This window comes from Notechis scutatus, chromosome 3 (assembly GCF_049901735.1).
Source record: "Notechis scutatus isolate UNSWTSFEM ecotype Mainland chromosome 3, rNotScu1.2, whole genome shotgun sequence".
Lineage (NCBI taxonomy): Eukaryota > Metazoa > Chordata > Lepidosauria > Squamata > Elapidae > Notechis > Notechis scutatus.
This window is the reverse complement of record NC_142011.1, coordinates 120880151-120902932: the sequence shown is the minus strand read 5'-3', so window position 1 is coordinate 120902932 and position 22782 is coordinate 120880151. Positions and strand designations below refer to the sequence as shown.

The 22782-nt window shown below is 36.8% G+C and overlaps 1 protein-coding gene across 1 annotated transcript in view; it reads left to right on the top strand.

Annotated features, from left to right (window-relative positions):
• ADAMTS16 (ADAM metallopeptidase with thrombospondin type 1 motif 16) overlaps positions 1 to 22520 on the top strand; it is a 79553-nt gene extending 57033 nt beyond the window's left edge. Inside the window, exons 18-23 of the mRNA XM_026672512.2 lie at positions 1194 to 1320; positions 8601 to 8802; positions 9565 to 9759; positions 11434 to 11652; positions 18976 to 19123; positions 20886 to 22520. Coding sequence (XP_026528297.2) covers positions 1194 to 1320; positions 8601 to 8802; positions 9565 to 9759; positions 11434 to 11652; positions 18976 to 19123; positions 20886 to 21001 — 1007 coding nt within the window. The 3' untranslated portion in view covers positions 21002 to 22520. The remainder of the gene's footprint in view (positions 1 to 1193; positions 1321 to 8600; positions 8803 to 9564; positions 9760 to 11433; positions 11653 to 18975; positions 19124 to 20885) is intronic.
• The last annotated feature ends 262 nt before the right edge of the window (positions 22521 to 22782 follow it).

Genomic DNA, 22782 nt, shown 5'->3' with positions numbered 1-22782 from the left:
GCCAGCACTGAGCTAAATGCACAAGCTGCCTGAATTAAAACAATGAAATATTTGGTCTAGACCACAGATGTCAAACTCATGGCATCACATTGCCATCATGTGATATTTCGCAACATTTTTCCCTTCACAGAGCTGGAGTGAGCGTGGCCTGTGGCTCAGGGCCGCCAGTTTGACACCTCTGGTCTAGACAGATAGATAATCCCTATTTGCAAACTTTCAAATCAGATACTCTAAACTTTTTATCTAATTCAAATTTAGTCAACAAAGTTGTTCTCATAATATAGGATCTATACAGTTGTACTTGAATTCTGCATACTACATTTTGATAGTTAGTTGATTTATAAATTAGGAGATGCTGTTTCATTTTATTGCCTTTTTGTGAGTTTGCTGTCTTTTCATCCTTTGGCATTATTTTCCAATATACTTGAGAATTGGTGTGTGCTCAGATTATCAGTTTCCAATTCATATTTTTTTCATTTAAAGTTATCAGAATCATTGATAAAACATCAGTCATTATCAGATCACAAAATCTGTTTTGTGCTGTGATTTAATTAGTGCTTGTATGTAGGTGTATGTATTGATGATATATAAGAATAGGATGAGAAATGTAAACTGAGAGCTGTAATATACTACACACATTGTCTGAAAATAAAATTTAAAAATGGAGTAATAGATTAACAGGAAGCAATCAGAAATAAAATCAAAACATTTGAATTGGGAGAACTTTCCAAATAATCCCCTTGTTTCCTTTCTCTGAAGACATTGGTCTGAATTATACATCCCTGTGACTGAAAAAGAAAGCTGCATCCTTCTTCTGCTAATATAGAGCTAACAACAAGCTAGCTTGTGTAGACACAACTGAGTTTACATTTTAGTCAAGAAACATGGATGGAAACAAGAAAAGGCTGCAGAAAGAAAAGACAACTGTGCAGCAGCAATTAGGAGCAAATGGTATATCATACTCCCCAGAACTGTTTGTCAAATAGTATGAAATTAGTTAATGCTTAAGGCACAAAGTATGTCTTTGACCAGGGGAATCAAACCATGGGAAGTAGTCATATAAGTGTCTTTATTGTTTATGCAGGATTGTGTAGGATGGACACTGTGACTTTAGATAACCAAAAGATGGAGTTTCAAATGTTAAACAAATATTCATGATTTTGTGCTTGCCATTTGTGCTATGTTGTATGCAGGTCAAATAGTGACAAAAGAAACCTGCTACAAAGATTTTCAAGTACAAGTCGATACTTCTTTATGTGACCCAAAGAGCCGACCAGCTACTGGAACCATCCCTTGCAAAATGCCAGCTTGTCCTCCCAGGTAATAAAATGCACAACAAAGTGTATATTTCCTCAAAAATATGTGGTATTGCACGTATCTGTTCAATGAACTCTGGAATGTATTTGTAATATGCACTCGCTTCCAGTTTGTTTCCAAGCATGATTCAAGTCCTGGTCATTACTTATAAGGCTTTCACAAGTGAAGGAATATATCTTGGCGTGATAAGCTTTGGGAAGTCTAGGCTGGACTATAGTACCAATAACAAAACAATTTCTAAATCTTTGGACTGAACATTCATGCCAAAGATGGCCATGAAGAGCCCTGGTGGCACAGTATTGCTGGCAAACTCTGCCCACAGCATGGAGTTCGGTCCTGACCAGCTCAGGTTTGATTCAGCCTTCCATCCTTCCGAGATCGGTTAAATGAGGACCCAGATTGTTGGGGGCAATATGCAAAATAAACTACCCAGGGAGTGCTGTAAAGCGCTAAAGGGTGGCATTTCTATTCACCTTCCTGCTTAGGCTGGAACCTTTTCTGTTCTTGACTCTGCTGTGGTGCTGTGTGTCCTTTCTGTCTTCCTCCTGCTTATTCTGTAGTTTCATTTTCTATCATTTGGTTCTGACTAGTGCTTGTTCCTTCAGGATTAACAATTTGTCCCTTGAGTTCCCCGTCTTTTTCTCAGTCAGCTGATTGCCTACATGTAGGATAGAACCTTTTCACTGAGATCACCTAAGCTGTGAGTGATAACTCAGGACACCCCTTCCCCTGAAGGTTCTTTGTCCTCACTGTTAGCATTTAAATATGCTATGGGTAACAAATTAGGTTCCATCCTATCTTAAATTTTACTTAGCTCTTCAACTCCTCTATTGCTATGCTATCTTACGGCTTTGCATTGCAATTGATGTTTATTTTATTGATTCTACTCATTAATGCATTTGTTTTCAGTTTTTGCAGTCCCATATAAGAATATAATGTTAAAAAATAATCTTTAGAAGTTAGAGGGGGAGGGGCTGCTCTTCCCTGACTGTGATGGTTTTTGTAACTCAAAAGCTTAACAAAGATTACTGTTCATTAATACCCTAATCATCCATGAGTAACAATAAAGCCTTTCCTTATAATCTGAATAGACTAAATATAGGTCATATAGTATAATTGACCCCAGTCATATCATAAACTGGCAGATTTCTCTTTTGTAGACTAAGATACAGGTACCAGAGGCAGGTCTGGAGACCATTCAAGGACATACTATTTTTTACAAGGTGTAGCTCAGAGATATAGGTTTTATGGGAGAATTTCAGTAATTGCTATGTATCAAATGAAATAGTGGTTTCAGTAAAATCAAGCATTAATTTCTTGTGCTTAATTCTCCTGCTCATACAGTCTGATAGATTTGACATCATTTTTTGTTTGGCAGAGGGGATGATTTCCATCTCTCCTTTTCTTTGGTAACGAACTAGTCTGAATGTAGATTGTTTACCTGCATACCCTATTGTCTCCCTCATTAACTCAATGTAGATCAAAAAATGCCATAGAATTCAAGCCAATGAATCATCATAGCAAAACAGCTATTTAGTTTCAGCACATACCAGAAATACACAAGCAGTTATTTTATAATTCCTTATGCAGATATAGTGGGTTACCTCATTTATATGCTGTCTGTCAAGTTAAAAGAGACATTGCTATACCGTCTGGAACCTCCAGACATCATTTCTATGTTGTGCATAAGATATTTTAGAATTCATGGCCACAAGCTCCAAAGTTGGCCGTTATCCCAGTTTTGAGCATTTAAACTAACTGAGCTAACACATTAAATTTATAAATGTGAGATTTACACTAGCTAGGCTTAAGCCAGTTATTTAGTTGTTGAGCATGCCCCCAAAATGTCTACCATAAACATTTATGTTATGTTCTCCTCATATAATATTACAAGCTGAAGATAGAATTCCAATTAAATCCATTAGTGCTGCTGGTGGTGCATGATTGACAGCTCTAAAAACATGCAGAGCTTTCTTGGGTTACTTTTGTGTTGCCCAGTGTATATTTTGCAGCCTAATTTTAACTATGTTCATTTAAAAAGTTCCACTTTCTCCTGCCCCCTACTCCACAGGTTGAGGCAAGATTTCATCATGTCTAATTCTTCCTGAGAACTCCTTTCTTTCTTACCGGCAATTTTCACCATAGAGACCATCACAGGAAGAGGAACTAAAGCATCACTCTATTCTAGCTGGACCTGGCTTCAGTGAGGAACTCCTCCATTTCTATTACATGGGGGATTGTAGTAGAAAAGGATGGGAAAACCTTATTCTGAATGTGTACATTATAATCCATTGCTAATTTTTAGAATGTATTTTAATAATGCTCTTCATCTCACAGCAGAAGAAGGTTAAATTAATTTTAAAATGTGTAAAAATGAACCTAATACATCCATATTAGCAAGCAGCAATAAAAGGCAAATGTAAATACTATAATAATTAAAACTTTTCTAATGCACGAAGGGGGCGTGCGCGCACACACTCACAGTTTCAGTTCTGCACTAGGCGAACCAGTTTTAAAGTATGTGCAACCCACCTCTGGAAGAGCTCCTTCAGAAGTGTGGAACTCAAGTTATTTAAGGCAATGATAGTATGTGGTATGCATCAGCTTCTCTAATTAGAATGTTGTGAGAACATAAATAATTGGGGTCAAACTATATCACTTCTTTAGCAAACTAAGCTAGGCTGATGGAAGTCATTCCTAGCTATCAAGGCTACTAAAGTCTCAAATGACAAAACTAAGTCAAGGTATTTCTGGGGAAATTCATTTCCTTCTGGAATAGGTTGAAGTCCAAATCTAGATATAAGAATCTCTCATTCAGACAACTCTTGTCAGGATTCAGCATTAGTATATTGTCTGAATTTAGACCATCGAATCTAGTCACTGGTGGTGCACCAATGATCAACATATCTGATTTAGAAAAAAATATGAAAATAATTTTCTCAGCTTCTTTTCAATGTCCTAATCCTTTAATTCTTTTATCATTTAGCAATTCAGCCATTTTCTTCATTCTGCAGTTTTGTTAATTGGGAATTTTTTAAAAAAAAAATTCTGAACTTAAAATGGTATTAACCTATTTCAGAGCTCTTTTTCTACATCCTTTATTGTAACCTTGCATTTCTTTTGTACAACTCTGGAGAAGCTTTTGTGTAATAAGTTCCTTGAAGCTGATGACTCTCTTGGATACTTTTCTTATTGTACCCTAGCTGAATATGTATTACTGTATTTTTCACTACACGGGGTGGGGTGGGGGAGGAAGGGAGAGAGAGAGAGAGAGATATATTTTCTAAAAACATATAATTTATCAGGTTGTTTGGTTCTAAGCCAAAATAAACAATGTTTTAAATTACTGATACCCCATAGAAGGGAGGAATATTCAAGTATTCCATTGCATTCTACAGGTCCAGACAGAACATGGTGCTTTTTTTCTGACTGCTCCATATTTCTTCCACGTCAGTCTATTCCCACGCTAATCTTAGTATTTCATTAAAAACCAAATAAAATCATGTAGGTCCTATTAATTTCAATTCGTTTTCTTTTTTCTTATAAATATGCATATGAGTTTAGACTTACCATAAAGTCTAATACAGTCATCAGAAACTGAGGTAATATAGATGCTAAAAGTCACTTAAATACAGTAATATTTTTCCTCTTATGTTCAGCATACAGGTATCTTATAGCTTGAATAACAATTTGTAAGTAACTGAGCATTATTGTTATGCTTCTGGTGATTGATGCCATGACTGCATTTTAGTACATTCATATACAGTGTATTTAAAACATAGATTGTGTTTGAACCTTCCTCTATTGCAGAATTTTACTCGCATTCCCAAATGGCGTACACCCAACACTGAGCCCAAAATTTCTGTTGCTAGGTAAGACATTTGTTACACCCCATCTATGATCTTTCTTGCCATGGTTGCTAAGTGAATCATTGCAGTGGTTGAGTTAGTAACCCAGCTGTTAAGGGAATCTAGCTTCCCCGTTGGCTTTGCTTGTCAGAAGGTCACAAAATGTAATCACGTGACTCTGGAAGACTGTAACCGTCATAAATATGCGTCAATTGTCAAGTGTCTGAATTTTGATCACATGACCTTGGTCATAAATGTGAAAAACAGTCATAAGTCATTTTTCCAGTGCGGTTGTAGTTTTGAAAGGTCACGAAACAAACGATTGTAAGTCAAGGACTACCTGTATTGTGTGAGGTTTTCTGTAGCAACAGGAGTCCCCTTCTAATGACCTCTTTGGTTTAGAGCCTCAGTGGAAAACTGTACAATCTGAGGTCACAAGACTACATGTGAGCCCTCAGAGCTGTGAACACTTCCTTCAGACACACACACCCAGCATTTTTTTTTTTAGCAAACTATAGCTTTCGTTAGTCTAGAAAAGAGAAAACAGTCAATGCATAATTGGTAAGTGATCATAGCATCACATTTAATTTTTATCCTGTTATTTTTTTGGTCAGCATTTTCCAAAGGCTAAGTATGGGCCTTATCCTTGAAAGAGAGGCACACCTCCTTCTCATATCATGGCTTCTTCTCTTAGAACGTACATAATTTATTGGTGACAAAGTTTGCATTATAAGAATTCCTTATGTTGTCCTCATAAATTGCAGGATGGCTTTCTCTTGCATCTCAACATTTCCCAACATTTTCTAGCCACCATTAGAAGGGGAAAAGGTGCAAGTGTCCAGAATGAACAGTGGTCACATAAAGCTGTACCTATCAATCTTTGTTCTCATCCGAATGTTCCTTCAGCAATGATTTTAAAAACATATTTTAAGTGTCAAAGATGGATGGGTGGAACAAAGGGAGGGAGTAAGGAAGGCCAGTTTGTTTCTTCTGTGTGGTATCTATAAATACTAACAGTTCCAATCTTGGGGTTGAGTTTATTATTGTAGTCCACAAAATACAATGTGTTGATAGGAATTAATAGAGCCTTCACATGTTTTATCAAGTTATTATAGGGTACAAATGAACTGAATTGTTAAAATTAAAAAGGAATTGTGAAGAATCTAAAAATGTTGATGGGAATGTTTTAGATCACTAACTGAGGGCTTGGGTTACTGTTCCAGGAGTCTGTCTTTCCATGCTCTTTGCCAATCACCTGTCATCAACCCCCGTCTTTTCCATGCCAAGGTTTGATATTGGGCAGTAACTTGGGAAAAGGGAAAAGAGCATAAGCAGATTCCTGGAGGAGTCTGAAACCTGCCCCTAAGGTCAGTAAGTTAAACATCTGTTCAAACAGAAGAACTGGGGAAAATGTGACAAAAGTGTATCTTCTATTTTTTTCCCCTGCAATTGCATATTCATTCCTTTATACAGCAGCAAAAGCAAAACATGGATGAGACTATTATAGGTAGCAAAACAAGTCTGAACCCTGGTAAATTTACTTACCAATATATGGTGAAAGCTCTGTCAGCACTGAATTACAGGTAGTCCTCAATTTACAACAGTTCATTTAGTAAACCATTCAAAGTTACAGCACTGAAAAAAGTGACTTATGACCATTTTTCACACTTTCGACTGTTGCAGCATCCCCATGGTCACATGATCAAAATTTGGATGCTTGGCAGCAGGTCATATTTATTATGGTTGCCGTGTCCCAGGGTCATGTGATCACTTTTTGCGACATTTTGATAAGCAAAGTAAATGGGGAAGCCAGATTCACTTAACCGTGCTACTAATTTAACAACCGCAGTGATTCACTTAATAGTTGTGTCAAGAACGGTCATAAAATGGGACAAAACTCACTTAACAAATGCCTTCCTTAGCAAAAGAAATATTGGGTTCAATTGTGGTCATAATGACTATCTGTATTTCTCCTATAGCAAGATTAGGATGAGGCATAAACAATATAATCTGTATTTTGTTTCTATGATGTTGTATTTGAAATCACTAATAGAAAAGCAACAATATTTCATATTTTAAGAAATATTATAGATGTGAGGAAGAGAAATGCCTTGGGTTTTTTTTTCCAGTTAGGAGATACAATCTCCTTCAAGTCAAGCCTAGCTTTGGATGGTTGCATGGAGACAGTCTTCTGATTTTCTTGAAAGCAATACAGAAGGGTTTTGCTATTGTCTTTTCTGGAATTGTATTTTCAAACTCCCAGTATAACCTACAAACTTTGCATTTTCTGGTAATCTTCCACTCACATACTTATCAGGTCCAACCCTGCTTAGCTTTCAGATTAGTCCAGGTTAGCCATTTGCTGCCATCTGCTGAGGCATCCTTTCAGTGACATGTAATCCTTTCAGAGCATGTAATCATCCACTGAGTTCATATATAAGAAGGAACTGTCTCAAGGATGTCTGGCTCTTATATCATGCTCTTAATTATGTACACATTGCTGTTCGTTGTGGTAAAGTATCTTCACATATTGTGATTGGTATTATACTATAATTATTGTCAAAAGTTTCCTGCTTGCCCCCCAAAATCAACATTTAAAAATTGGTAGGGACAAAACAAATGATTTAAATCGAATTACATTGATTTCACTATTGCCATATATTAATTTACATAATACATTTCAGAATGTCAGATTTATGTTTAGAAACGTGACATATTTCCATCATTAAAGAGTAATAATCTGTATCTGCTGTATTCTTTTCTTTCTTTTCTTCTTTTTCATTTCTCTTTTTCCCCACTCTCCAAATTATATGATGTGACTGAGTATTAAAACAATGGAAATTTAAAAACAATCTGAAATAACACCTGAGGTTTCATGAACTTATGGAATATACTGAACGTGGGGGTCTTTTGCTTACTCTCTTATCATAAGGAGAAAATAAAATACAGGTAGTCGTTGACTTAACAATAGTTTCTTTAGTGAGTGTTCAAAGTTATAACAGCACTGAAAACAGTGACTTATCACCTCAACCACTGCAGCATCCCCATGGTTATGTGATCAAAATTTGGATGATGGCATGTATTTATGTCAGATGCAGTACCCCAGCATCATGGGATCATCTTTTGCAACTTTCTGTCCAGCAAAATCAATGGGAAAGCCAGATTCACTTAATAGCTATATTATTAACTCAACTACTGCAGTGAGTCACTGTGGCAAGAAAGGTTCAAAACTCCCTTAACAAGTGCCTTGCTCAGCAAGAGAAATTTGGGGCTCAATTGTGGCCATAAATAGAGCTCTTAAATGTTTGGAGAAAAGCTGTGGTACAAGTGTGATTCCCTACAAATAAATCAAATTCTCCTTATACTGGGTTAGACGAGCTCAGATCTGCAAGTTGCAAACTCTGTGTGTGTGTTTTTTTTTTAACCCTCTTCTAGCTGGTCTGTTGGGAACTGGAGTGGGTGCAGCTTGACTTGTGGAGGAGGAGAGAGGTTTCGGGATGTTCACTGCATGCAAAAAATTCAATACGATCCAGAAAGGGTATCAGACTCCCTTTGTCAAATCCCTGCCCCAGTCACCAGGGAACTATGTAACACGCAAAGATGTCCACCTACATGGAGCACCGGGCCATGGTCTGAGGTACATTAAATTCACACTTGTAAACTTCAGAATTACATCCAACACATGAATAAATAACTACATGTATTTCAGGGTAACTTTGATTTCTTGGATAGAATTTGTAATAGACCTTCTGAAACTCATTATATCGTAATTGATAACCAGTCACACTTTGGTAGAGTTGAATACCAGTCTGCTGGAAGTGGGCAAAGAGGGGTCTTTCCCTCTCACCTGGTACGAGAAAGACAGCTCAGGGAAAGTTATATCAGAATTCATTACTGGAAATGTAGCTTGTCATCAGATATTACACGTATCTAAATCACCTGCAACTTTTAACAGCAATTAAAATATAATACACTTTAGATAGAAATGCACCTATACTCTGCTATGATCAATTTAATATGGCGAATTTAATTCCAGTATGTTTTTTTTTAATTATTTAAAGTAAGCATTTTTCAGTTTAAAAGAAATCAGACTAAGAAATAAGAATTAGTATCATTTATATTTATATGCTGTAATATGAATTTAGAAATAATGCAGAAGGTTTGTTGTTCTGATGCCATGCTTGCAAACTTTCCTTCCATATGATGCTGGACTAAATGGGCATTTTATTCTTCTTCAATTCTATTCTACATATTATGAGAACGTAAGAATATTCTGCTGGAAAAAGCAAAGTATATAAGACACCCCAAACTGCTACATATTTTATTTACTTCAAATTCTTTTCTCTTATTTTTGAGAAACATTTTGCTATCATGTTCTTTGTCCATTCTACACTACTAGTGCTCTCGAACTTGTGGGAAAGGCTGGAGGAAAAGAACCATTTTGTGCAAAAGCTTCTCTTCCTCTCGCTGGGATCAAATTCTACCCGATGTTGCTTGTGCCGCAGAACTGAAACCAAAGATGCAAGAAACCTGCCTCATGAAACGATGCTATAAAAATAAGAAACTTCAGTGGTTTGTGTCTGCATGGACTGAGGTGAGAAAACTTTTTTTACCGTAAAAAAATACACATATACAATCTCTTCCATTCATGAGAAGATAACTATGGAGTCCTTGGTGTTCTTGAACTTGGTTGTTTCTTGCAGAAATTTCATTACTCAAGTAGGTAACAGTTCAATCCTGAGGTATGCATATTCTCTTCTATTAGAACAAGAATGTATTTTTGTCTCATATTTGTTTAATTTTAACATCCTGAAAACCCTGTCCAAGGGAGAGTTTTACCCATTAATGCTAAACAACATTCTTATTTCCATCTCACTATGTGTCAACGTTCCTTGAATCTTTTCACTAACTTCCAGTGAAGCTTGCTTGTTATTCCAACATTTTGTTGCAATGAAAAAAAGAAAAAAAATATTCCAAACCAAACTTGTCCTGTATACCGAGCAAACGGTCATTATAACTGGAACATCAATAGCATGTAAAAGCAACAGTCTAAGGCAGGGCTCCTCAACCGCCGGGCTGCAACCCACTACCAGATTGCGCGAGCGGCTGGTTGGCACATACATGCACATACACAGTTTGACTTGCGCAAATAGTGGGCCAGCATATACATGTGCAACTCAACTTGCACGAGCAGTGGTCTGGTTCCCCTCTCCCCACACCCCAGTTGGGCTGCCAAGCCATAAAGCTTGGGGACAGCTGGTCTAAGGTATTTAAACATAGCCTATCCCCAGGTTAAGAATACCCTGGTTCAGAATGACCCAGTTAAAACAGAGCCTATTGTAGCAAAATTTGTTAAATACACAATGGTTCAAGCTGATTACACAACCTTGTGGTATAATACTGTTCCTGCTTATATACAAATTTGACATAAGGACAGACCTTGGGAATGGATCTCATTCTTAAACTGGGGACTAGCTGTACTTAGGAATCTACTTTGCCCACTGTATAACAATATTAAGCAAATGCCAATTCAATACATGCTCAGAAGTCTTCAAATATGATAAACTTCACCAGATGTAATAGTAACAGTTTGCTTCCAGCTGCTGCCAAACTATTTAGAGCAAGGTGCTTAGCTTCAGAGGTGGTATTCTGCAGATTCTGACCAGTTATGGAGAACCAGTAGTGAAAACCAGTAAATACCACCTCTGACTGAAGATTTTACAGTATCCTTCCCCTGCCACACTCACCAAGCCACACTCACAGAATCAGTAGTAAAAAGAAATGAATCCCACCACTGCTTAGCTTCCTATTATATGAACCACAACTCTGCCTCTAAAAAGAATTGAACTCTGGAAACGATACAATCCAAAGTTTTAAGAAACTTGCTCTATAATCTTTGTTGTACGCCCATTATCCTCCTGTGTTTGGAACTTGGTTTTACCTCTACTGAGACTCGCGTGAGAAAGAAAAAGTGCCAGTTACTATGACCCGTATATAATGGCTGTAGAATTGAAAAAGAACAAAGGATGAACAGCTGGAATGAAATATATTAGAAGAGGATGTGTTGTTTGGAATAGATAACTCCAGTTAAGTGAATTGAAAAGTAACCTATTGAATTTGGAATCACTCTCAGGTTGCCCATATGTCTGATCAAAGTCAAAATAAAATAAAATTTATATTGACTTGAAAAGGCACAATGCTTGACATGGAATGAAACAAGGGACTATCTTGCTTTTCCCTAATTGTTGTTATTAAATTCTCTTTTCAGTGCTCTGTGACATGTGGAAAGGGAATACAGAGAAGAACACTGAACTGTGCTGAAAAATATATTTCTGGAAAGTATCGAGAACTTGCTGCTAAAAAATGTTCTTATCTTCAGAAACCAAACATAGAGATGGAAAAAGTTTGCATCCTACATCCTTGTTACATGTACTCTGCATATTTATCAATAAATCAAGGCAGCTGGTTTTCCTCCTCTTGGTCTCAGGTAAAGGATATAGGTAACTCTGAAATATTTTAAGTTTCATGCTAAGTCACATTTATCATTTTTTCTTTCAATGGTTCCAATGTCCTAGATTCATACCTGTAGCGCAAATATATTCTTCATAAACCTATAGTTCCTTCATAATCATATAGTTCAAATGAAATGGAGCATGGGCAGAAATAGGCAGAAGTCCACAACATCCACAATTCATGAAGTAGAAGTTTACTAAAAACCATTGGCAATGTTGTATAATTTCCAAATTCAGAGTCAGGGTATATAAATAACAATAACAAAAATTACAACAATGCATCTGTCACATAACACCACAGACTGAATAATTGTCCATAAGAAAGACAAAAAAAGTTTGCATAGTGGATGTGGCACTGCCTGGAGACAGCAGAATAGAAGAGAAAGAACTGGAGAAGATAACAAAATACAAAGACTTACAAATAGAAACAGAATGACTATGCACAGGCAAGCAAGGGTGGTACTAATAGTAATAGGTGCCTTGGGTATAATCCCAAAACAACTGGAGCACCACTTGAACACCATTGGCATTGACAAATTCACCATCAGTCAATTGCGGCTTTACTTGGAATGGCTTCCATCCTGAGACAATATCTGTAATACCATCAAACCCAGATCTGTCTATCTCAGGTCCTTGGTAAGGACTCAATAGATAACAAATGCCAAACCCAGTCCGAACATCTGGCTGACTATGCAATGATCAATAATCATAATACTTGCTGCTCAAGAGCCAGCACTACAAACTTATGCCATGAAAGCAAAGATACAAAAATCCACTGACAATCCAAACTGCTGACTTTGCAATGACAAAGTTGAAACTGTTTTACACTTAATATGTGAGTGCAGCAAAATCGCACAAACTGACTACAAAGCCAGACATGATCAAGTTGCTAAATTAGTCATTATGTAAAAAATACACCCTACCTGTATCCGAAAGGTCATGGGAACATAAAGTGGAAAAGGTTGTTGAGAATGAGACAGTGAAGATCTTGTCGAATACAGACGGATCACTACTTGGAACACAACATGCCAGTTATTACAGTTGTCGAGGGCCAAAGCATGCAATTTATTGATATTGCTATGCTAGAGTTAAAAAAAAGAACTGGAAAAAATCACAAAATATCACAGCCTGGCCATCGAAATTACTCAATTATGGATGAAACATGTAACAGTGATACCCATTGTTATCGGGGCACTTGGTACCATGTCCAAGAATTTTACAAAACACATCAAGAAATTGCTGCTTCCTGCAATAACACCAGTGTGCTACTCAGAACATCGTACACCTTAAGAAGGTACTTGGTTGATATCTAGAATGCTGGCAGCAACCCGTATCAACCATTAACACCAATCAATGGTATTTGTGATGCATTTTTGAATGTTCGGGTGACTGAGTTTCATGTTTAATGAATAAAAGAAATAATAAAAGAAATAATAATAATAATAATAATAATAATAATAATAATAATAATAATAATAATAATAATAATAATAATAATAATAATAATAATAATAATAAGAAGAAGAAGAAGAAGAAGAAGAAGAAGAAGAAGAAGAAGAAGAAGAAGAAGAAGAAGAAGAAGAAGAAGAAGAAGAAGAAGAAGAAGAATTAATATATGCTAAGACTGTAAATGTCAGGAGACATCTGATTCATCAGTTGGGGAGCAGGAGACATTTTCTTTAACTATTATCCTCTAACTGAACTGGATTACAATTCTGCCATCCTGGTCAGGATGATATGGTACATAAATTGTTGACCTTTTTCAGCCTGGAGACTACTGGTGGCAAGCCCTACTTCAGGGCTCCAGGTGGCATGTTGATGACTCAATATGTTACCAAAGTGAATAATGAAAAGACCAGGAAAGGTTGACTTGAAATTTCACTGGCAACAATTCTGCTAAGGTATTTATAGGATGCTGTCCCATCAGGCTAAACCTTTGGACAGATTCTTTACTGCCTGACTGCAGACTTCTTATCCCTTCTACCAAAGATTTCTCCCTTCAGCCCACTTCAAGAAAAAGTAACAACTAAACAAATCTTGTACTTTGCATGTGGGAAAACCGATGCGGAAATTTTCCATTAGAATTTTACTTTTTAGCCAAATCAACTTGTATAAAAGGGGTTACTGAGAAAGGGGGCATATAATAAAGTACAGTAAAGTATCAATTATATAAACAGAATTCTAAATAAAATCAACACAGGCAGCTTAACTGAATTAATTACTTGCTATTTGCTTGCAAGGGAAGTTGGATTTTAGCATTTGTCCTAAACTCACTGCAGACAAATAGTTGAAGAGGGGATATTTGGGGCTATATTTTGGATGCTGTTAGGCAATTGTGTGCTGCTGCAATATTTGAGGAAGACTACTGCTTCTTCAGATTAAGTTAATTATTATTACAGTTTGTCACAGAGTCAGCCAGATGTTTAGACTAGATTTGGCATTTTTAACTACCTAGCAATTCTTTCCCATGGACCTGGGATAGGCAGATATTGTTTGAGTCTGTTAAAGATATCGTTGCAAGTAAGCGAGTAAAGCTGACTTTTGCAATTGACTGGTGATTTTGTCAACGTAGATGGTGTTCAAGCAGTGTTCCAAATGTTTTGGGATTGCAATCAAGGAACCTACCTATGATGGTATTATCTTTGCTTTCTTTCGCCACAGCCATTTAAAATATAAAGCATTAAGAGTCTAACATATAACAATAATGTTGTAAAGATACCATCAACTATGTTACATGTAGCATCATCTTTCCCACTGAGCTATACAGAATATGCGTAGAGAAGCAGGAGGCTTAAAGAAAAATCCTAAAACTTGCTCAAACTGAATTTACTCTGGATTCAATTCAAGCTCCAGCTATTAGAGGTTGCTGGCGTGCAGAGATAAAGGGTAGAGAAAGGAGGGTGAAGGATCTCTTGTTTCCCTAGATTTTATTCCTTGCATAAACTCAGCAAAAATGTGATTGGTAGAAATAGCCACAAGTATTCCAGGAGGACAATGTTGCTAGTTGGACCTAAAAGTAGCAGTGGGGTAGTTTCCTGGGGATATTAAGTAGAAATAGAAATGGTCCTGTGGGCAGATGGAAGGAGCAGTCCTCCCACAAACCAGTTGGAGTTGTGCGTGTCACCAGTCTGTGAATCCCAATGTTTGGATCCCTCTGATTTAGCTTAAGGTTACCTGAGGGGCAGGCTCAAACTGAGAGGGAAGCATAGCCTGGTGATGGCTATTATCCACTGGAGGGAGCTCATTCGAATCTGTTCCGTTAGATATTCAATGCTGGAGTGCAGATCAAAATCTAATAAATGTCGCTTTTCCCAAGAACTGTCATCACTTTCATTCACCATTTTTTTTTATATATGAAATAGAATAAGATGCAACACCCTTTCCTATATGGTGTAGGCAAAATGCTGTTAAGGGCTCTGGAGAATCATGTGCCTTTAAGTGAAACATTTCCTCTTGGCAATTCAGCTAATTTAGTTATTTTACATGGTATTAGTGAATATTTTTTCTTTGAATAGTTTGTATAGCTAATGATCCAAATCATTTTTTCAACATTATGATATATAGCATTTGCCTTTGTAAGTTAAGGTAAGATTTATTTACTTTCAAGCTAGAATTGGCAGCTATTTAAACTATTGGGCTTCAAAGCTGCCAAGCATCAAGCAAAGATGAAAATTTTCATTCACAGGAAGGCTATTCAAATGTTCAATCTACTATGGGATGTTCAAATTACATTTAAACTATTGTCAGATATAAGAGGGGGACTACAATCTTGGCTTTCCCTCAGTCGGCCAAATGTTTCATTGGGTTTCATTCTTATTTGCAATAAAGGAGACCGAGTCATATTTGTAAGATATCTGCCAAGTATGAGACAATATTGAGCCTTATTCCAGTATTCTTTAAAAGAAAAATTAAGAACAATACAAAGATAAGTTATATTTGTTTTGTTATTCTTAGCTTGGCTTTTAGGGGTAAGTTCTGATTCCAAGATTCAGTATGGGATTCATTTGCACTTTGGGGAGAAAAACCTATTTAATTAGGATTGAATCAAGGTAAACACATGAATTAAATCAGTCTGAGGCCACCAGAAATTATTCTAATATTTTCTCTTTTTGTGGAGGTGGGGTATCAAAGTATAGGATTTCCTTTATAGGAGCAATATGTAATTCTGGAGGATAAAGAGTGTCCAGTTTCAAGGCAACAGGTGCGGCAATATTAAAACCAGATTCTTTTAGATTCTGTTTTGGTTATACTATATAAATAATACTTGGCTTACAACCACAATTAGAACCAGAATTTGGTGCAGTTGTAACTGTGGTCATCACATGACCAAACTCGATTTTATGATTATTATTATTTTGGCAATCACAAAGCAAATCACCTCAGTCATTAAGCACTGATGTGGTCATAAAGCAAATCCAGCTTCCCAATAGACTTTTTTTTTTAAAGGTTGCAAATTGCTATCGCATGATCACAGGATTCTGCAACCATTTGTAAATGCAATCTAATCACCAAGCACTCAAATTACAATCCTGTTACCCAGTGGTGGGATTCAAATATTTTTACCATCGGTTCGGTGGCCCTGGCTTGGTGGGCGTGCTTTGCACGCGTGCACACACTTTGCGTGCGTGCGCACACCAAATGTGTACTTTGCGCAGATGTAGAGGCATTCTAATTCACCTCCTGCAAGCCTGCATGATCCCGGTCACTTCAGCAGCTGCCGTGCAGCACTCTTCTGTGCCATGCAAAGCAGCTGCGCTTCAAAAGCAGAGGATAAAGGTGAGTATGGGAGCCCAGGTGGGTGGACCCAACAGCAGAACAGCAGAGAGAACCGGTTTGGTCTCCACTGCTCAGCGCTGCTACCGGCTCAGCAGAACCAGGCAGAACCGGTAAAGTGCAAGTACAAACCATAAAACACTTTTTTTGTGGCCACTGTAATTTTGAATCATCAAGTAAACAGTCATAAATTGAGGATTATCTGTAAATTTTGTTTTATTATTTCACTTTATTTATGCTTGCAACATTGTTAACTCTGACCAGAATTATATGCTATTTGCAGCTATAGTTGCTCCAGTACTATTAAACCTTCTAACATTTTGAGCAAACAAATTGGGGAGGCATTATGCGAAGGAAGATAGACTCCCATATAAAAGAATCTTCCCATTTCCTTACTTACTGTAAGTGGGCAATACTGATGGATTACAGAGAGGAGACACGTTTCTCAGCCCATGACAGGGACCACCATACCAACACCCTCTGGTATATCTCTGGTATTGGAAGATCACTGGATGTAGAGCGGAAATGTTGCTTTTCCTCAAGTCATCTTGCTTAGGATCACTGAAGGGATGGAACTGAATTGCTAGGAGGTTGGTTTAACTATGATGAACCTTTAGATTTAGACATTGTTCCTAAATCTTCTTCATTATGAGATGTGAGATGAGATACATTTAGCATTCTTTTGAGCAATTTATTCATTTGAAGAATTCTGATTAGAAGACCCATTGAACAATTTTTCATTATTAAAAAATAAGAACTGTCAGTAATTTGATTCCATCTTTCTCCCTTCCTTTACTTCCCAATCTTGGATTTATTGTTTTTTAAAAATGTAGTTGGCTGTTTATCAACTCAACAGATGGCTTTCTAAAGAATTGAATCATCCCCCAACCTCTTGACTTTGGTCTGATATGAGATTTAGCTTCACCTCATACAATGACAGGTTTGGCTCAAAGCTGCTGACTTTTATTTTGTTATTCAGGGCTCATAGGAATCGTTGCACCCCATGTTTTCTTGAAAGTTGTTGCAGTAGAATGAGCAAAGTTAATTAAATAATTAAATAATTCCCCTTCTCTGTGAAATAATAGATTATTTGATCTAAAGAATTCTCCTTAACACAGATCGCACAGAAAACACTACTCCTTTAGACTGGATCAATAAGAAACTTTAAATCTGTCTGAGGCTTCAAACATTACCCTTTTATTACCCAGGAATAAATTTACACAAATAAGCATTACAAAATAATCCTGCCATGGAGAAGAGCATGCAGGTTAACTTAATTTTATATTAAACACTGTGCAGATTCTCCATTTTCATTTCATTCCATTAAAGAAAAACAATGCAATTAAGCAGGACTGAAAGTCCTGGTGTGGAAATACTTAAGGCAGCTTATATCTGTTTGGGAAGGGCAACATCTGTGCCTTGACTAATATAATTTAATAACACTTTTGACTTCCCTCTTTCACTTTCTGCCAATACATTATCCTCATCACCTTTATTACCTTAAAGATGATAATTTTAGACTCGAGATATATTGTGCGATTATCCTGTTTCATTTACAGAATTTCACAAATTGTGACCTACATTTTGTGTTTTTGTGTGTGTGTTGTAAAATAATACTGTGATACAGCAGAAGGGGGATATGGAATAGCTGGCTTGGTAGTACTGTACTAGAAGAAGAGGAAGCACCTGTGTGCTGCAGAGCACTGTGATTGTGGTTATTGTGTCTAGGTGGAGAATGGATATAGGAAAACTGGAGAAAAGTTTCTCTCAATTCCAACCACATAGATTTCACAAGAGAAAAGGGATTCATTTTTTTTAGGATCCCTGCAGTGTACATTTTGAGGTTTCATGATATATTTGCTTGGAAGGACATAATAAGTAAGCATATGAAAGAAAAGTAGCATTACTTTAACTAAGTAATATCAAGAAAAATCAGTTTAATCTAAGGAGGTTCTAGGTTTAGTCATATATTCCCATTCAAATATTCTAAGGAAACATTTGTCAATGATTGACAAATTAGAAATTCTGGAAAAGGAATCTTTTTTCTTTTAATCTTTTTTTCTAAGACAGATGGATGCATTTGCTTCAGTGAATATTTCTTTTTCCTCAAAAGGATTCTTTTAGATGTGTGCTAATTTGTAGAGATTTCTTTTAAACCCATGTGATTAGTTGTTCAATATTTGTTTTATTAAGTGACAGCTTAATAGGTTTGCAAATGTTAATATCTGAAATTGAACCATGCAGGTACTTTTGAAGACAGCTGGCACTCCAACCAGTAATTGCGCACTCAGGACCTATCTGCCTATCTATGTGATAACATACATAAGATTGAGCTTCTTATGAAAAGGTTTTATTGTGAACAAATAGCTGAATACTGTCCAGAACCTCTTACTGGAAATGCATTGGTGAACGCAGCAGAGATTTGTGATCCTGTACTGGTTGTTCCACTTCCATATGGAGATCTTCATAAGACTTTCTGTCCAGTTGTAGTTAGCCATATTGATTAACTTTGTTTTACCCTGCAGTGCACAGTCACCTGTGGAGGTGGCATACAAGTGAGGTCTGTTCAGTGCCTAGCAAATGGGAGATCATCCACCGGATGCCTCTTGCATCAGAAGCCCATTGCATCACAAGCCTGTAATATAAACTTCTGTCCTCTTCCAGAAGCAAAAGGTAGAGTCAAACAGTTTTCTATAATTTCATTTTTGTCTTTAAAAGAGCCCTTCCTCAATAGGATATCTTTTGAATGCTACTTGGGAATCATGAGATGTGCAATCCCAACACATATGAAAAGGGTCAGATTGAAGAGGGCTGCTTAAAATTTGGTTCTAGAGATCTTGCTGAACCAATATTATAGATATTGTGAGTATTCCACGAGGACTGCTTGGCAAAGAGCTTTTAGAGACTTCAAGTACAATCATAACCTTCAAGGGCAAATCCAAAACCAGAATCTCAGATAGGGGAAAAAATGGAAAAAGTAGGTTATGTACGTAATTAGCTGCAGAACGATTTAGTTTAAAACAAAGGGAATTAGAGAACATCTTTCTATTATTTGAAGAAAGATGGAGACGATTTTGAGATGAGCTCCCCAACAGGAAAAAAAAAATCCTGAGATTCTCCTTTCTTCAAGAAGCTATTTCAGACTGTGAAGATCAGTCTAAAATTACTTTACTTGTCAAGTGGATGAACTTCTGCACAGAGCAAAGTAAACAGCATCTCAAGCATATTCAGGGAGAAAGAGAGATAAATTCATGTATGTGAGCACTTTAATCTTTTCCATCAAGAGATGTACATATATCATGAGAACTGGGGCATACATGCACACATGTACACACAAATACTTATACAGTACACACACACACACACACACACACAGTACACACATACACACACACACACACACAAAATACTGACGCAGTATGTCATGAGATACATATGACTCATTTTCAATCACATCACAGGTCTGGAAGCTTATATGGTTGTCTAAAGCAGCGGTCGCCAACCCGTGGGCCATGAGAAAATTTTGGTGGGCCACAGAGAAATCTCACGCCCAGAGCACCCCGCCCCAAAGCAATTAATCCAGGCTGCGCAGAAACACAAGGCTGCTCAGCCCACATGGCCCGCGGGAACCCTTCCCGCCCACTCACTCCTTACCCAGCAAACTTGTCTGCTAAGTTGCTATTTTTCCTTTTTCCGACCATCATCTGTTCTGCTCTGCCGGGAGATTTAGATTAGCTAGGAAGCAGGAAATGGTTGGATTTCTTGCTTTCTAGCTAAGCACAGCCGAACCTCCCTTAAAACTGAAGGTTTGCTTGCAAGCAAATTCAGTGCAGACTCATGGCAAGCAAATTTGAGAGACTGAGCTACCCGATGGCAGATAGATAGATCACTGAATGATTCTGTGAGCAACTCAATCTGCCTGCTTTGCCTGATTTTGGGTAAAAGTTGCTCTGTTTTTTTATAAAAAATTCAATATTTATATAAATATTGATTATATTTAGATACAAGCCATGCCCAGACAGTCACATGACCACCAAGCCACATCCACAAATTAGGCCATGCCCACAAAACCAGTTAGTGGTCCCTGGGATCTAAAATTATGAGTTTGGTGGTCCCTGAGGTCCAAAAGGTTGGCGACCCCTGGTCTAAAGTATAGTTTTATGTTTTTCAACAATTCTTTAGCAACATTTTTATTATACTTATGTAATGTTATATCACATATAGGCATTTATACACTTTGTTCTCTTACTTTCATAACCCATTTAAATAAAAACATTGGTCAGTGAATTAAAATATCCTATCTTCCAAGTTTCAAGTAAATAAAAAAAAATATTCTAAATGCTACATTTATATTTATTCAATATACTCGGAAAGCCAACTCTTCATTCAATGCAATTGACTACATTCACTGTGTCTTTTCTTTTCATATTTCTAGATATCTTCTGTAAGGATTATTTTAACTGGTGCCACTTGGTTCCCCAACACGGCGTTTGTAGTCATAGTTTCTATGGGAAGCAGTGCTGCAGGTCTTGTATCAATTCTAATTTGTGAGCATCACCTCTAAAATATAAGGCATAGCTCTGAATGCAAAATGAGCTTCACTTCTTAACTGGCATCTGAGCTGAATAAACAAGAGAATCTCAAGAGCGACTGGGATGCTCTGAAGAATCCTTCTCAGCAAGCAATATGACCCCAGGTTAAAAAAAAAAAAAAATCCCACATAGCCAAGAACTACGTGTATTGAGGAGGTCATATCCCACATCCTTTTCAGTATTCCAATGTGACCTGAGTGGATACCTTGTTCTTAAAGTAAATCAAAAGAAGGGGTGCTTAACGTAAACAGGGCATGGTTTATTTCCCCCAAGTTGAATATTATAGGAAGGAAGCTGATCCTTGAAAATATAATCAATTTTTTCGAGGAGCTGATGAGAGAAGAATGTCTCTGAATAATAACAGAGCTATTGGTGGAGACTGAGGGTTGAGTTTTCTTTATATCTCAGTTTCTCCTGCTCAATAAATACTTTGGGAACCATCCACCAGCAGGTTTTTGTGACGTGAGTCCTGTGGAAATTAGCAAGAGCTATTCCAAGTACACTGTTGTAGAGGAGCATGTTAGTGGGGCTCTCACAAAAGTCCCCAACATTATTGGCCTTGTACCAGCCACTTTGTTGGAACCTTGTAAAGAAGATACTAGAGCTAGATTGCATGATTCATTTGCAGGTTCCTGTTTACAAAGATACGATAAGAATAAATACTGTAACAGATTGCAGCAATTGAAACGTGCTTGAGGCACTACTGCCAATAAATAAAAATTAACTGAAGCTTTTGTTGAATGCAGAGAAAAACAGGGCAAAGCCTAAAGATTCCTTTTGCCTTTTCAGTGTGTGTTGGATAATAAGATCTTTTATATTCATCACTGTCAAATGAGCAATCATATTTAAATGTTCTTATTTTATGCTTTACTCTTAAGTATAAAAAGAGTGTTCTATCAGTGTTACAGAAATGGCTGATTATACCAAAAGTATGCTGTTTGTATTTCAACACAAGGTACTGTCATATTAGATTTCAGCACCAGAATAGCATAATAACCCATGGATTTTTTTTCCCTCTTCTTTTCTGGTTATAATGCCTATTCAGCATAACCAGAAATTATTTGCAAATTTAGAACTACACAGAACATGAATGTTAGAAAACAGGTGTCTTGCGATTTGAAAGAAAATGTGAACACATAGAATACTAGTTACAGCACTGAGAATTTTAGTTTTCACTAAACAAAGCAAGTTTCTAGTCCTCATGACTATAAAGGAATATTCAAATGCTCATGCACACAATCTTTGGTACTCAATGGCTGGTGGAATTGAATAAAATGTGTCTTCAATTTCCAACCCCATTACAGAAATTAATGAAAGCTCAATACAATTGACAGAGTTTTTTAAAAATACAAATATGGACTACTTAGATCCACATAAGCAAAATCATCTTTTCTTTGTCCAAAATTATTGGTGCTTTTCTCTATCCAGAATTATTGGTGCTTTTCTTTGTCCAGATTTATTGGTGCTGTCTTCAATTTTTTTTAAAAAAACAACTTTTTCTTCTTTTTGGTTCTGCCAATGAAAATGGGAATTTGAAAATTTATATTACCTGATATTTAATAAAAATGTTTCAGTATTATCTCTTTATTTATTTCATTGATCATATTGAAAGATTCATTTAGAAGTATATATTTTACCATTTTATTTCTGATACTAAGTTTGCATTACTGTATTCATTTTCTTGCTTCATTTATTATCTGTGAACATCAAATCCCATTTCCAGTCCCACTTCCAGAATCC